Raw genomic sequence first — 18,062 nt, forward strand, 5'->3', positions numbered from 1 at the left:
CGATCAGGGGGTTTGGGTGCTGCCCCTGTCATGCTGATCTGGTGCCAGGAGGCCTCACGGCTCCGCTGATCCCGGTGCTGGGAGGCATATTACCCTTTTACTATATAGGATAGAGGCCTGAGGGCCGGCTGGTTTGCCCTGAAGGGTGTCCTGGATCAGGGTGGGGGTCCCCACTGGGGTGCCTGGCCAGCCTGGATGAGGGGATGATGGCTGTTTGCAGCTGGTCACACCCTCTTCAGGGTGGGGGTCCCCACTGGGGTGCCTGGCCAGTCTGGGTGAGGGGCTGAGGGCTGCTTTCAGGCTGACTGAAGCTCCCAACCGCTCCTTTTTTTCTTTTTTTTTTTTCTTCTGGGCCAGCTTTAGCTCTGGCTCTAGCTCTGAGGCTTCGGCTGCTGGTTTGTTTGTCGTTCTATAATCGAAACAATGTATAACTTCAGCTCTGAGATCCCAGCCTGCTATATTTGTTAGAATGTTTCAAACTGCCAGCTCAGAGGCCGGCAAGTCAGGCAGGGAACTCAGGGGGGGAACGTTGGAGTCTGCAGTCCCTGGAGCAAGCAAGCCTCATGTTCGCTTCCAGCTGCCTGGCTGCCGGCCGCCATCTTGGCTGACAGTTAATTTGCATAAGGATATGCTGATTAGCCAATGGGAAGGGTAGCGGTCGTACGCCAATTACCATTTTTCTCTTTTATTAGTGTAGATAGGACAGAGGCCCGGTGCATGAATTCATGCACGGGTGGGGTCCCTCGGGGAGGCCTGTGGGTATCAGGCTGAAACCCGCAGTCCAACACCGCCTGCAGCTCCTATCTGCCACTCCCACTCATCCCGGCCCCACTGCGCCTGCCACAGGCTCGTACCCAACCAGTCCCGATAGGGAGAGGTTTGCGCCACCAACACAGCACCCGCCAGCTGTGAGCTCTGCATCTGGCGCCCTCCTGAGTGGAGTGGCCTGAGGTACCGGGCCGAAACCAGCTCTCTGACATCCCCCAGAGGGGTCATCCCCCGGATTGCAAGAGGGTACAGTACAAGCAGAGGGACCCCACCGGTGCATGATCAGAGCCAAGGAGGGACCACAGGAGGGCTCCAGGGAGTGTCCGGCCCATCTTCCTCAGTTCCGATCAGCCAGACCCCAGCAGCAAGCTAACCTACTGGTCAGAGCGTCTGCCTCCTGCTGATCAGTGCACGTATTAGTGACTGGTCGACCAGTCAACTGTCTGCCCCTTGGTGGTCAGTACACGTCGTAGCAAGCGGTTGAGTGGCCTTAGCATATCATTAGCATATTACACTTTGATTGGTTGAACAGTTGACCCGTCACCAGACGACTGGACACTTAGCATATTAGGTTTTTATTATATAGGATAGATCAGTGGTCGGCAAACTGAGGCCCCTTGAGTGTGGCTCTTCCACAAAATACCACCTGCAATTGAAACTTTGTGGCCACACTCAAGGGGCCAAAGAGCCGCCTGTGGCTCGTGAGCCGCAGTTTGCCAACCACTGGGATAGATAGATAACTTTCCCACACACCTAGTATAATGAGCTTAGTTAGCAGTTATAAAAAAACTAAAGGCCCAATGCATGAAATTTGTGCAAGAGTTGGCCTTCCATCCCTGGCTGCAAGCACTGGCTCCCCTCTGGCACCTGGGACTCAGGCTTCACTTACAGCCCTGGCTTCATCCGGAAGGACGTCCGGTCTAATTAGCATATTATGCTTTTATTATTATAGATTCCATTCTGTCTTCTTCAAAGAAGAAAAAAAAAGCAGACCAAATTTAAGATAGTCAAGAGTCAATTTAAAAATGATCCTGTGAAAACCAAAATAATAGATACTGAGTTGATGACTTCAAATTTGGGTAAAATGTTTAAATGCTTCAGAGGACATAGTTGATTTTTTTAAATCTTTTTTTAAAATACGTTTTTATTGATTTTTAGAGAGTTGGGAGGGAGAGGGAGAGAGAAACATCCATAGGCTGCCTCCTGCAGGCCCCCTACTGGGGATCCAGCCCACAACCAAGGCATGAGACCTGACCTAGAATTGAACCGGTGACCTTTCAGTGCGTGGGCGATGCTCAACAAACTGAAGCACACTGGCCAGGGCAATAGTTGATTTTAATAGGTGTATGAATTGCTGTTTTTCCAGACAATGCTATATAATCCAATTATATAGCATTTCTCATTATTTAAGTCCTTTCCAAAGTATCTGACATTTTACAAAAACAACAAAACTACAAAGGTTTTTTTTTTAAACTAGAACCATCTGACATTAACGTATCCTACCTCGTTTTACAGTGGGTTAATTTTTTTCTTTTAACATTCAATTTTCCTTTTCCAAAACAACTGATAATTACAGACTATGAAGGTTCCATTTTTGGCAGAATTAGTGCCTTTGTCATTTGTGTTTCTGAATCATTCTGTTCATTTACTTTTAATACACTGTAATTGGTTTTGAGTTTTGTTTTTACATATTTCTTTCCATTATAATTTTTTGCTTCCTAAGAGAAAAATCATTTCCTTTTTTAAAAAATATATATTTTTATTGATTTCAGAGAGGAAGGGAGAGGGAGAGAGAGATAGAAACATCAATGATGAGAGAGAATAATTTATTGGCTGCCTCCAGCACACCCCACCCACACTGGGGCTCAAGCCCGCAACCCAGACATGTGCCCTGACTGGAATCGAACCCTATCCTCCTGGTTCATAGGTCAACGCTCAACCACTGAACCATGCTGGCCGGGCAAATCATTTCTTATTAATCAGTATATTCTCAGTACATAGCTAGCATTGAGCATAGTCCTATTTTTACCTCAAAAAATCCAAATTTTATTTTTCTGTTTACTTTAGGTCCCTATTGACATAATTTTCACAATTAAATACCATTTGATATGCTGTTTTTCATTTCTACTATTTTCTATGCCGTGACTTTTCATGGTAATTTTAATGACAATAAAATATCCATAATTTAAACTTTCTCAATTTGTTAAGCTTTGAGCATAGTTCAAGTTCTTTATTACAATGCAAACATACATATACTTTACTTCATTTGAACTGAAGCAAACTCTAATTTTTTGAAATGATTAATTACAGTATTTATAAAAATAAACTTGAATTAATTCTCAAAGGCAATTTTATTAAAAGACAAAAATAATTTTTAAATCAACTTAATAGAAAGACATTTAAAAAGTATGACCGGAAAAAAATATTACACTAAAAAATTTTTTTTTTGTTAACCCTCACCTGAGGATATTTTTTCCATTGCTTTTCAGAGTGAAAGGGAGGGAGGGAGAGAGGAAAAAAGAGGGAGAGAGAGACACACACACACACAGACACTGATGTAAGAGAGACAGATCAACTGGTTGCTTCCCATACAGAAAATTAAAATCCAGCTATATAACATATCCACACAGTAAACTACCATGAAAATACAAATACGATTTTATATAGCACAATCCATAAGTATACAAATTAATTGTATTTTAAAAAGTATAACACTGATATGAAAAAAATGGCTCCTATTTGCTGAGCAATTTTAAGTCAAACTATTTTTACTTACGTTCTGATACTGTATAAAGGAGGTTCTGGGGTAAAGGAGGAGGTAGTCTTGCTCCCACTGGTGCAAGATTGGGCACTGCACTTGACCCAGGCTGGTCACGGTTGTTTATTAAGCTTGACTGTGTTATGGGTGGTCCTACGGATAACAGTAAGTAAAAGACACTGCATTAATATTTCCTAACTAATAAAAATACTCACTATAGCCCTAGCTGGTTTGGCTCTGTGAATAGAGCGTTGGCCTGCAGACTGAAGGGTCCCAAGTTCAATTCTGGTCAAGGGAACATGCCTGGGTTGCGGGCTCAATCCCAGTAAGGGGTGTGCAGGAGGCAGCTGATCAATGATTCTCTCTCATCATTGATGTTTCTCTCTCTCCTCTCCCCCTTCCTCTCTGAAATCAATAAAAATATATTTAAAGAAAGAAAGAAAATCATTGATCAGCTGCCTCCTGGATGCCCTCTATTGGGGATTGAGCCTGTGCCCTGACCGGGAATCGAACCATGACCTCCTGGTTCATAGGTCAATGTTCAACCACTGAGCAACACCAGCCAGGCAATATATAGTTCTTTTAACTTTTCTGTTTCCTTAAATTTGTTCTAGCAAAATATTGGGGGGAAATTACAGTCTTGGATTTAACTTTTAAGAAGTTCAGGGAGATAACTTTTATTTTAAGAATTTCTATACATAAAGATGCTATTTTACCTGGGAATAGCATCAATTTGAACTATGCAAGTATACCATTTATGTGACAATAAATATTCACAAATGCTGAATTATAAAGGACCATATTACTTTTTGTTTGTTTTTAAATCTTCATTGTTGAAAGTATTGCATATGTCCCTTCCCCCCCTCCCCGGCACTGACCCCTTCTAGCCAACCCCCACCCAGGCCTTCAACACACTATTGTCTGTTGCTAGTTCTAGCGAGATCTTTAAATTCCTTTTTGTTGATCTCTTCCCTCCTTCATTCTTCTTTTTTTTTTGTCTCATCTAAGCATTATATGTCTCAAAAACTTTTCGCAATTTAATGAAATATATTCTATAAAGGACCTGTTGCAGAAAAAGCTCGTGGAGGAAACACAGAATCACGCTAAACTGTTTTTGCTACTTCTTTTATAATTTCCAAAAATAAAAAAATACCCCCCGCCCCCCTTCCCTCAGTTGGGTTGGGAGCATCCTCCCCATATGACAAAAAGGTCATGGGTTCGATTTCCTGTTTGTGGGGGGAGGCAACTGATAAGATATTTCACTCTCACATCGATGTTTCTCTCTCTCTCTCTCTCTCTCTCTCTCTCTCTCTCTCTCTCCCCCTAAAATCAATAAAAGCATGTGCTCAGAATTATAAATAAAAAGAAAATTTTAAAAACTACCACTTAAAGTGAATGACAATCATTTTTCAAAAAATAATAATTTGCAATCTGCTAGCAATGTTAAATGTCATCAAGTATATATTTTCTTATACACTTGCATACATGTAAACTACTCACTCCATAATCTTTTCAATTATACTAAAAAAGTTTAGTCTTACTTCAGTTTCTGATAAATTAGCAATTGCTAAGGTTTTCTAATGATCATTCTCAAACATCTATATATATAAAAGCTTAAGCGACCGTTAGGACTGGCCGGTAGCTATGACATGCACTAGCATGTCATAGGGGGCAGATGCTCCTCCCGCGGTCCCCCCCCCTGGCTGGTTGGGTGGTCAGTGCACTCCCACAGCCAACCTCCATATCCAGCCAACCTCCTGTGGTCCCTCCCCACTAGCCGGCCAACCTCCTGCGGTCCCTCCCCCTGGGCAGCCAACCTCCCATGGTCCCTCCTCCCGGCCAGCCGGCCCCAATCGGGCCCAATCGGGATGGGGCAAGACGGCCCCGATCAGCCCAGATCACCAGCCAGGCCGAGGGACCCCACCCATGCACAAATTCGTGCACTGGGCCTCTAGTTTCTTAATATTAATTTTGATAGATGTGATGATAGCACATTATTTGTTTATGCAAAACAAATTAAAAAAATAGTCTTTTCAGTGAAGAGATTCATACTGAAATATATACTAGTAAAATGATATAACACTTGACATTTACTCCAGTAAAAATTAAGCCAAAAAAAATGTGTGGGTGGGGTGGGGGAAAAATAAAACAAAAACAGATGAATACTGATAATCCACTGAAATTGGGTAACAGTGCATATGGAACATATATTATTCCACCTCTGTGTATATTTGAAATTTTCCATAATAAAATGTTTTTGAAATTATTTCAAGATTCTTGAAGAAATTTTCTTTAAAGACAAGGAAATTTCATTATACTGACATGTTTTGTTTTGTTTTTTCTTAATTGATTTTAAAGAGGGAGAAAGAGAGAGAAAAATATTGATGTAAGACAGAGACATTGATCAGTTGCCTCCCCTAAACACCCCAACAAGAGACTGAACCCAGAACCTAGGTATGTGCCCTGACCAGGAATGGAACCCAAGACCTTGCAATGCACCGGACAACACTCCAACCAACTGAGCCACACCAGCCAGGGCTATTGGCATGTTATTTTTTCTGACACCTTCAAAATACTGGCTTTCTTAAGATGCTATCAACTAGCAAGATTTTGACTCCAGGTCAATATAGCCACTACTGATAATATTTATACTTGGAAGTGCTACAAATAATGCAATGCAACAGTGGATGAAAAAAAGGAAACGGAATTTTAATTATAGGAATATACTCTAAATTCTATAATTAATTCACTTTTCAAAAACTTTAAATGTAGTGTCAAGTTAGCTGAAAGGGATGGATTATTTGAAATATAATTCTGCAATAAACAGTCAATGAACATATACTTACTTGGTATGGGAAGCACAACAGAAGGTGGAGGCTGGCCATGTCCTTGGGGAACAGGAAGTCTCATATTGTGGCCAGGACCTGGACCTGGACCTGGACCTGGGCCTGGGCCTGGGCCAGGGCCAGGACCAGGGCCTGGGCCTGGCATTGGAGGCATTAACATTCCAGGAGGTGGTGGAGGAGGAAGCCCAGGAGGAGGTGGAGGGAAAGGAATCATGCTTGGCAGAGCAACTTCATCAACAACCAGGGGATCATTTCCATGATCAAACTGACAAAGGTCACCAAGTACACAAAATCCTCTTTCTGTAAGAAGGAAAAAAAGATCTTATGATGATCTACTTAGAATTCAGAAAAGAAAACAAGTCCTGAAACACCCATCAATCTGATTTGTAAAGTGTTTTTCCTCCAAGGAGTCTAAACTCTTCTTAAGTGTTGTTCTGTTAATAATCCTATATCCCCGAGGTCAGGGCAGGTGTACTCTACTTTCTACACTAAGACACTACGATTTGTTGAGTCAGCAAATAGTCAAGAAAAGGCTACTAGCCACCATTAATGCATTTGCTATGAAATTTTCATAATAAAAATTCAGATTTGTTCTGTTGTTATTAATCCTTACACAAGGATATCTTTCCATTGATTTTTAGAGAAAGAAGAAGGGGGAAAGGAAGGGAAGAGAGACATTGAGGTGAGAGAAACACACTGATTGGTTGCCTCCTGCAATTGCCCCAACCAGGGCAGGGGATCAAACTAAAACCTAGGTACGTGACCTTGACTAGGAATTGAACCCTCAACACTTAAGCACACGGGCTGACATTCTAACCTCTTAGCAACACCAGCCACGGCAAATTCAGATATTTTAAAGGAATATAAATTTCACAAAGGCTGGGAGTGAGGTGCGGGGAGATAAAAGACTTGAATTATATGATTCCACTACCTATTTTCATGATATTATTCTAAAGCAACCATTCTTGCTATAACTGCAAGTTGTAACTTTAAAATATTCCAGTGGACATCATGTACCAATTATTCACTGCAGCATTGTTTGTAACAGCAAAATATTAGAAACACCCAAAAGGGCATCAATAAAGAATAAGTTAAAAAGGAGACATATGTACTACTATTTGTAATACTTTAAACAATAAAATAAAATTTTTTAAAAAAAGAATAAGTTAAACACATTTTTTGTACATATATAATACTAAAAGTCTAAAAAATATCGAGGAAGCTCTTCATGCAGAGACTCCGTATGGAAAGATACACAAGAAATTAATGACATTAAATTGACCTTGGAAGGAGAGCTCTGTGGCTGGGAGATGAGGGTACAAGTAAGGTAAGACTTCAATTATGATTTGATTGTATTCCCTACTTAAAGTTTAAAAAAAATACACACTGATTCATTCATTCAAATGGAAAGTCAGCAAATTCCAATACCAAACACCACACAAAGGAGTTATAATTCCTAGTATTTACCAAGTTATTCTTAGTGTTTGAAGTAACAAGAACAACAAAAGACAAAGGGTCAAATTTGAACATTCTGTTAATAAGAGCCAAAACTACTAAGTCAAACAAGTAAATAAGCATATGCCAGAAGAGATTCACCTCATTCATCCCTTTTAATAAAATCTGAACTACAATGAAAAGATATACAATATGAGCAACATCTGCTTTACTAGTATTTTTGGGTACAGCATAATAAGAAAATTTTTACCATCATAATCTCTGCATCGCCTCTTTGGTGGTGGGTTTCGACCAAAAGAATTGGAAGAGCTATGATTGTTATAGTAATTGGACCAACTCTCCGTTGTGTTTTCTGAGTGGTGCGCAGGTGCAATCACAGTAACAGTGCTGGGAATAGACTGGGCCCCAGAGGAATACTGCTCCGAAGAGTTTGGAGGCGGTGCAGACACAGGCACATATGAACTCTCCAAGTCATTCCTTTCACTCTTAAACTTGGATCTTTCCCTGTGCTCTGCTTTAGAAACAAAATAAAAATAAAAAGCAAGATCAGACATATATTCTTGAAATACATGGGTATTTCTTCACTTAAAAAATATGAAAGGAGAATACTGAAGTAAATTTACTGAGCTATCAGTATTTAAAAGTGCTTTCATTATTAATATATCCTAAAAGTAGGAACATCAACAATGTGACATATCTTGACCAATAACTTATGTAAAATTATCTCTTATAACATCAATACCAATACATAATGAAGAAAGGCCAGCTTCTCCGCTGATATTTAATAAAAATGCTATCCAAGAATTGATTTCCAAAATGACATCCCGGGAGATCACTGGCTGGGATCCCAATAATATAATTTTTTTTTAATTTTACAAACTCTAGGCAACCTTAAAGCAAATCAATTCTTTTTGGAGGGAAGTAGGGGAAGAGGGCAGGGGCCAGCAATCCTTTTCCTCCAGCGGTAGCTTTGTTGATTAAAGGACATTTGTTTCAATTATACAAGATGACTTAAGTCTAGACATGCACATACTATAATACATTTATGAATAACTTCTTTTGAGTCAAACTCCTTTGACACTATCCCGAAAAAAGAGCCCTATCTTTTTAACAAAATCAATATTAAATATTTGGAGACAATTACAGATTTTACACTGCTCAGAAATAACAAAGATACATTTGCCTTTAAGAGAAATTCTCATACTCTTATGATACAGAAAGATAAGCAACTATGCCGTCTTTAGGAAGAAGCCTCTACTCACCAACATTCCTATTTGGATCCCGGTCTTTGCTGCGCCCCCTACTTCGGCTTCGACTTCGACTTAGGCCTCGGCTCTTACTCCGGCTTTTACTCCTGCCTCTTCTCCAGTCATACTTCTCACGGTACAATTCATTCCGCTCAAAGTACCTGTCGTAGTCTCTCCACTTGCCATCTTCTCTTTTCTTCTCACGTGTCCTATAATACACAGATATAAAAGCCATAAGGAGATATAGAAACTAAGTCTGCAAACAAATCGGTGGTATGAAATGCCCTCCTTGATGCATCAAAATTCATAATATAAATGCTTTTTTAGAAAGCTGTAGGACCACCACAAAATTTCTCTAGTCCACTATACAAAAAGAAACAACATTCCCTCAAGTACACTGGGTAGGGAGAAGTGAAAAAAAAGAGGTGAACCCAAAGTATGGGGAGGGGTGGGAGAAAAAAACAGATATTTAAAACTAGAAAAGAAAAAAGGCTCAAAACAAAGTTTTCTTAAACAAAGACTAATTTTTTGATGGTAGGCTGATGATTCAAAATATAAAATGCACTAATTGTAATATAAAATGCTATGGATGATTTTAATATTAAGCACCCCTAACCAAATGGAACATTTCATTATTATTCTCTAAGGAGACTGCTCCCACCCCTGAGCTCTTGGGGAAAGCATATAATGATGCTTGTTTATAAAAGGAAGACAAAGACAAAAAAAGAGAGAATGGAAGGAAGAAAGGTAACTTTTCCTTTAATCAGTTCAGAGAGAGAGGTCAGTTCATATTTTAAAAATCTCTTCAATGCCCTTATAATGTAACTGAAAAGTGAGTTATCAATATCCCCCTAATTAAAAATATACACAAACCTTCGTTCACTAGATTCTGAACGAGTCTTCTGGGGACTAGGATATTTCTTTTTTCTGCCATCTCGTTCTTCCTCTGCTGGCTCCTGAAATACCTATATGGAAACACTCATTAGAAACAAGAACAGGCCTCCAAAATACAAAACACACCCACCTGATGACAAACTCACTGGCACAAAGAGGGCGCAAATAAACTGAAATATCAAAGTCATATCACACCCAAAAAAGTTTGGAAACAGAAATAAAAAGATGCTGAAATTACATTACCAGCAATATGTTAATTTTTAAGTGTTAATTTAAGGTAGAAAAGTATAGGAAGAAAACAAAAATCCATTCTTTAAATTCAAACAGCAGAAATAGCAAATCTCTATTTCTAAGCATCGTATAGTAAAATGATTTGAGTTTTCCTAATTATAATTCATTTGAGGAGAACTTTAGATTTATTTCATAGAAAAGGTTACCGGACCAAAAAGTTAATGAATGTTATAAAATGGCAGCCACAATATGGCAACCATATGGTGCTGGCAAAAACACTATACAACTGTTAGATTAGGTTTACATATCGTTCTACCAATTCACAGGAAATACAGACGATATATTATTCCACTGGGATGCAATCAACAAAATTATACTCTATCAAGTACAAAAGTATCTTCCTATTTCCATTACTTGAAAAAACATACCAAGAGCCTCTTTTATTTTTATTTTATTTTATTTTTTTTTTAATATATCTTATTGATTTTTTACAGAGAGGAAGGGAGAAAGATAGAAAGTTAGAAACATCGATGAGAGAGAAACATCGATCAGCTGCCTCCTGCACATCTCCTACTGGGGATGTGCTCGCAACCCAGGTACATGCCCTTGACCGGAATCAAACCCGGGACCCTTCAGTCCGCAAGCCGACGCTCTGTCCACTGAGCCAAACCGGTTTTGGCAAGAGCCTCTTTTAATTTTAAAGATTTTATGAGACAATTAAAGGGCATAAGCCAAAAATAAAAAAAGTGATAGTAATCTCAATGGATCTTAATGAAGTATTTTATTTTGTTTTCTTTAACATTGAATCAATTCTATCATCCTAGCATTTAAAAATGTATCAGATTTCAGAGAGGAAGGGAGAGGAAGAGAGAGATGGAAACATCAATGATGAGAGGGACGCTCTGTCCACTGAGCCAAACCGGTTTTGGCAAGAGCCTCTTTTAATTTTAAAGATTTTATGAGACAATTAAAGGGCATAAGCCAAAAATAAAAAAAGTGATAGTAATCTCAATGGATCTTAATGAAGTATTTTATTTTGTTTTCTTTAACATTGAATCAATTCTATCATCCTAGCATTTAAAAATGTATCAGAAATGACAACTAAATGCAATATGTGATCCTTACAATGATCCTGTATTGAAGAGGAAAAAATACAAGCTATAATAAAAGGACATTGTTGGTCAACTGACAAAATTGGAATACAGACAGTAGAGTCCAGTATTTTATTGATGTTAAATTTACTGACACTAATAATGGTACTATAGCTAGTTAAGAGAATATCTTTATTCTTATAAAATACACACTGAATATTTAGAGGTCAAGGGTCATGATGTACCTCACTTACTCCCAAATATTCAGAAGAAAATAATTCTGAGTTTATATAAAGAGAGCAAATGAGGCAAACTTTCAATAGGTGAATCTAGGTAAATGATATATGGGTATTTGTGGTACTATTCTTGTAATTTTCATATGTTTAAAATTATTCCCAAATAAAAGTTCATTAAATAATTATTAATAAAAACAAAAGTTGGGAAACATTTCTGTATAGTAACCAACACTTATGTGCCAGGCATTGGACTAAGATGTGTGTGCGCACAAATAAAATTTCATTTAATCCTTAAAGAGATAAGTATATACTACTATGATCATCATTTTGCTGATATGCAAATGAACAGTTAAGTAGCTTTGTTTAGAGCTATTACTTTAACTCATGCAGCTTGATTTTAAAACTTATATTCTTATTAGTAATACTGTTATCTATACATAAAAAGAATCACATATGAACTTTGTAAAATTTCTTCCTTGATTCAATTCAAACCATCTATAATCACATTTTATATCTCAACATTGTATAAACATTTTTTCCTTTTCTTTCCTATGAGTTACATTTATAATTATATTATTTTCTCTATTTATGTGAAAATGTGTTACCTAATGAGTTCTCTTGAGGTTTCATTCGTACTTTTCCTTCAATTAAGCTTCAATATTTAATGAAGTTTTATTTTTCTAAAAATCACTGGATAAGATTTCTCTGAATTCCTCAATATTACACTAAAATACTTCTTGGCTCTCTAAACAAGCTATCTGAAATTCTTCCAACTCTTCAAGTTCAAGAAACTAAGAAGCCCTGAAAAAGACTTTGCACCATGCCCAAACCCCACAAATTTCCATCACTTCTAAAGAGGTCAACTTCCAACTAAGAATAATATTGGTAATGGGGCATAAGATGCCCCCAAAACAAAAGAAAACTCTGCATTACCTCTTCTTTAATTTCTTCTTTTTCTTGGACTAATGGTTTTGGCTCAGGCTTAACTGGTTCCAAAGGCGGAAGGTAGTTCTTAGTATAGAGGCTTTCAAATAGTTTATCCACAAAACCTGAAGTTTCTAAGGAAGATAAATAATATATGTGTTATATAAACAGAAACCAAAAATCTGACAACACATTCTATTGTCAAATCTGAGGTAAATGGGACATCTCATACACTGTTGTTGGGACTTAAAATGAGTCCAACCCTTATTGGGAGAAAATCCCACTTCTAGGCTTTTATATCTTTTGGACATACCTGCACATATAAAAAATGATATATATACAAGATTATTTGAGTACATAATAGTAAACAACTGGAAACAACCCAAATTTCCATGAATAAGAAACTAGTTAAATAAATTATATGGCAGACATACAACAGAATACAGAGCAAATATAAAAAGAATGAGTACTGATAATCAGATCTCAAATATACAATAAACATTTGTATGTTTATATTTGCATAAAAACTGATGAAAAGACAAAATGTGTACTGGAGGTGGGAAGAGGGCATATGAAGAACAGGTGAGAGACTTCACAGTATACCTTTACATTGTTGGATTAAATATACTGCCTAGTCAAAAATTTAAAATATTTTTATATCAGTTGAAAAAATAAATGTTGACATGAAAATTATATGGAAGTATCTTTTTGTATTTTACTTAAAGGCAGCTTTACTTTGAAACTTTTTCAAACTGGGAGAACCAAATAAATGTATTAAAAACATAAATGTCAACGTATTTGTTGTTCAAATCAAATTTCTTGAATCAAATAACTTTCATTGATCCTACCCTAAGGAAAAAAGAGCATATTAAAAGTACAATAGCCCAGCGGTTGTGGCTCTGTGGTTGGGCATCAACCTATGAACCAGGAGGTCATGGTTCAATTCCTGGTCAGAGCACATACCGGGGTTGTGGGCTTGATTCCTGGTGGGGTTGTACAAGAGGCAGCTGATCAATGATTCTCTCTCATTGAAGTTTCTATCTCTTTCTCTCCCTCACCTTTTCTCTCTCTGAAATCAAGAAAAAATATATATACATATTTTTAAAAGGTACAAAACAGCACTGGCCAGTGTGGCGCAGCTGGTTGAGTGTTGTTCCATACACAGATTGCCAGTTCAATACCTGGTCAGGCCACATGCCCAGGCTGCAGGCTCGATCCCTGGTAGGGGGTGTACAGGAGGCAACTGATCTATATTTCTCTCTCATATCAATGTTTTCTTCTCCCTTCCTCTCTAAAAATCAATAAAAATATTAAAAATAAAATAAAAGTACAACACAAAACCCTGGCCAGATAGCTCAGTTGGTTAGAATGTTATCCTGATATGCCAAGGTTGTGAGTTCAATCCCAGATCAGGGAACATACAAGAATGAACCAACAGAACAGAGTGCAGAATCTCAGAGGAAAGTTGGGAGGAGGTAAGCAACCAAAGACCTGTATGCATAACCCATGAACACAGACAATAGGGTGCTGAAGGCCTGGGGCGGGCTGGAGGAGGTTAATGGGGGGGAGGGGGGGGGTGGGGTATATGTAATACTTTCAACATAAATGCATGGAACAACAAACTGATGTTTCTCTTTCCCTTCCTCTCTCTCTCTCAAAATCAAGAAATTTTTTAAAAAGTACAACACAAACCCTGCTTACACTGTAATTATTACACATTTTACATAATCAGCTGTTTCTAAAATATCTAATTAATTTTCCTTCAGAAAAGCATCTTTATGCTATTAATTTGTGTGGTAACTTTTTCTTATTATAAAACTATTATCTCGCCCTAACCGGTTTGGCTCAGTGGATAAAGCATCAGCCTGCGGACTCAAGGGTCCCAGGTTCGATTCCGGTCAAGGGCATGTACCTTGGTTGCGGGCACATACCCAGTAGGGAGTGTGCAGGAGGCAGCTGATCAATGTTTCTCTCTCATTGGTGTTTCTAACTCTCTATCCCTCTCCCTTCCTCTCTGTAAAAAAATCAATAAAATATATTTTAAAAAAAATAAAAAATAAAAAAAAAATAAAACTATTATCTCTTGTTAATTGTACACATAATTTTAAGAAAATAAATTAATCAGACCCTTCAAAAGCATTATTTTTATGATCAGTGATTTTCTCTCTGGTTGCAAGTTTATGGCAATTTATTTTTTTTTTCCTTTTAAAAATGTTCTTTAAAATTCTTCCTCACATGTATTGCTTTTGTAATTTTTTAAAAAGTTACTAAAGCCCTAACCGGTTTGGCTCAGTGGATAGAGCGTCAGCCTGAAGACTGAAGGGTCTCAGGTTCAATTCCGGTCAAGGGCATGTACCTTGGTTGCGGGCACTTCCCCAGTAGGGAGTGTGCAGGAGGCAGCTGAATTGATGTTTCTAACTCTCTATCCCTCTCCCTCTCCCTTCCTCTCTGTAAAAAATCAATAAAATATATTTTTCAAAAAAGTTACTAAAAATCTTTAAAGCTTTTGTAACAAGGAATTCTTAGATATCTAAACATATATTTGCCTGTTACCTCAAATGTCTTTGCAATGTTTTACTTATTTTTTTCATGGCCCTACATTTTACATGATTTATCTTTAATGGAAACTGAGTAATATAAATTAATATATTTAGAAAAGAAAATACTCATCCTCCCATCTGTACTAGGGAGGAATTACTGTGTTTTAGATTGAGAAGCCACAATTACTATCTTTTCTTTCTCAGTAAATATTTGAGTTAAAGGATGTCTTCCCACCATCAATAGCTAGATCAACCAGTAACTGCATTATCTACATTCCTGTCCATCTATTCAACAATATTTATTGAATACCTTCTATGTGACAGGCACTGTAGGTTCCAAGTCTCTCCTCCACAAAGGAAAAGACCAAACAGGGTTGGGAGGAGAGACATATATAAACAGGCAAATCAACATACAACATGACAAGGAATGACAAATGCCATGATAAAAAATAATAAAGCAAGGTTAGAACGAGAGTGTCTAGGGCAGGGGTGGGCAAACTTTTTGACTCGAGGGCCACAATGGGTTCTTAAACTGGACCGGAGGGCCGGAACAAAAGCATGGATGGAGTGTTTGTGTGAACTAATATAAATTCAAAGTAAACATCATTACATAAAAGGGTACGGTCTTTTTTTTTTTTTTTTTTAGTTTTATTCATTTCAAACGGGCCGGATTCGGCCCGCGGGCCGTAGTTTGCCCACGGCTGGTCTAGGGGCATGTGGCATACTATACATTCAGGGGAAACTACTCTAAGACAGCACTTTTTAAAAATATGCAACACCTGACTTATTTAGCCAGGGACACTGACCTCTTTTTCCTTAGATTGTCAAATTAAAAAAATGACAACAGCCAACCCAACTATAGCCATCTGGTGTAATAAGTATTATCAACATTATACCTATATTTTGCTCAGATGAGCAAAATATTTATTTTTTGGTGTACCAGAATTTTAGTAGTTTATGAGTGCCATGAGATGAACAAGGCTGAAAATGGCTGCTTTAATGATGACATTTGAGAAGAGACCAAAAACCATAAGGGAAGAAACCATGTTTCAAGGAAGGGTAAAGAGAGTTCAAAAGCCCTGAATTGGGAATATGTTTGCCATGTTGACAAAAACAGCACATTAGTCAATGTGACTAGAATGAATAGTGAGGAGGACAGGTAGGGAATGAGGTCAGAAAAGCAGCAGGGGAAGAATCCAGGAATCTCTGTGGACTATGAAAAATACTTTGGTAAGAAGATGAGAAGTTAAAGGCACAAAGAGAAGAACGTGCCACCTCTTCTTGGATATCAAAAAGCCCCAGCCAAGAGGGGAAAAAAAACAAAAAAAAAAAAAACCACACAACAGAAAGTTTCACTGCCTTAATAAACACTAAGAATAAACAGCTTCAATATGCTTCAAATGTTACCCGCCCCCCCCACCATCAACTAGGATCTGCCACAGCTGCAAAGGACCCATTCACCTAAAAAAGCATTAGTTACCACTGCCTCAATATAGGAAAGAAACAGAGAAGGAAAAACCAGTTCTGCCAAAATATATCTACACTAATAAAAGAGAAACATGCAAACTGGTGTCACTCCGTTACACCCACAAGCCAATCAGCGTGACTACCCAAATTAACCCAACCAAAGAGGGCAGTTTATTTGCATACCCAGGCAAAGGGCTCCAGCCAGAGTGAAAGACTGGAAGACCTGAATACCTGAAGAAGGCTTGGGCTTTCTTCCCATTGGGGGCCGCAGCGGGAAGAAACCCAAGCCCTCGCTGCGGGCCCGGGACCAAAAAGCCCTGGGTCCCCGGGGTACCGGGAGGAAAAAACTGGGTGCCCCGCCGCCCAAGAAGAAAGGAAGACCCAATTGGCGGGAAATTTTTCCTTGCAACAGGGCCTTCTAGGGGATAAATAAATTAGGGATTGAAATGGAATATATTTCAAAGTATAAAAAGGGACCCCAGGACCCTGACAATTTCTTTCCTTTCAAGCTTATATGTTCAAGATTTTATAAAGAAGTTTTAAATTGAAAACCTTAAATACGTGACAAAAGGTCCATAGTAATTACCTTTTTGTAAAAAGACGTCAAGTTGATCAGCACAAAAGGCTTTCAATTCTTTCTCAGGTTTGTCCTTCTTGACCAGTGCGACAACGTAGTTGGCTAAGGCTGAAGGGTCAGCATCACATCTAGTTAGATAGAGAAAATATAAAAATTTTTAAACAATTTTTTCAAATGGTTATCATTAATGAAGTCACCCCTATTTTGAAAAGCTAAAAACTTTAACTGCAAACACAGGGGACTATTATAACACACAGCATACATGTAGTGCAAGTAAGTGTTTTCTTTTCTGCTTATTTTCATAAAATAGTTTGTCTCCTACTTTCAATGTTCTAATTACACCCAGAATTTTTAACTAAATCTGTATTTGCTTTCTCAATGGTAATAAGAAAAAGGTGGCAACTGACCCTTAGCTTCAGCTTGACTCCCAGCCTATAGAAACAGTCAATGTCTTTAGGAGCTATCTGTTCCATGGGACCAATGAGGAAGGAGGAAAAGTAACAACAATTTCCCCCAGTCCCTATAACTCCAGGAACCAGCATCCAAAAATGGAAATCAACTCCACTGTTAATCATCTCAGTGAGTACCTTAAGGATCTTTTATTTTTAAAAGTGAGAATAGAAGTTTGGCACCTTAAATATTACTGGCAAACACTTTAGCTGCTATAAGCAAGAGAGACAATATCTGGGAGTCAGCACAGAAAGGTTAAGAAAGTGGTGGGAGGGCAGCAGAGATAACCTTTACCTACTTCACTTTTTTTTCCTAGTCCAGTGATGGCGAACCTATGACACACGTGTCAGAGTGACACACAAACTCATTTTTTTTTGGTTGATTTTTCTTTGTTAAATGGCATTTAAATATATAAAATAAATATCAAAAATATACATCTTTGTTTTACTATGGTTGCAAATATCAAAAAAATTTCTATATGTGACACGGCACCAGAGTTAAGTTAGGGTTTTTCAAAATGCTGACACACCGAGCTCAAAAGGTTCGCCATCACTGGCCTAGTCAGTAGTAACCTGACT

At 38.1% G+C, this 18,062-nt stretch overlaps 1 protein-coding gene across 1 annotated transcript in view; it reads right to left on the bottom strand.

Annotated features, from left to right (window-relative positions):
• Positions 1-18,062, bottom strand: part of RBM27 (RNA binding motif protein 27) — a 71,059-nt gene that overhangs the window by 41,400 nt on the left and 11,597 nt on the right. Inside the window, 7 exon segments of the mRNA XM_006086397.3 lie at positions 3,545-3,679; positions 6,373-6,672; positions 8,078-8,338; positions 9,090-9,283; positions 9,948-10,039; positions 12,460-12,584; positions 17,044-17,162. Coding sequence (XP_006086459.1) covers positions 3,545-3,679; positions 6,373-6,672; positions 8,078-8,338; positions 9,090-9,283; positions 9,948-10,039; positions 12,460-12,584; positions 17,044-17,162 — 1,226 coding nt within the window.

This window comes from Myotis lucifugus, unplaced genomic scaffold (assembly GCF_000147115.1).
Source record: "Myotis lucifugus unplaced genomic scaffold, Myoluc2.0 scaffold_28, whole genome shotgun sequence".
Classification (NCBI taxonomy): domain Eukaryota; kingdom Metazoa; phylum Chordata; class Mammalia; order Chiroptera; family Vespertilionidae; genus Myotis; species Myotis lucifugus.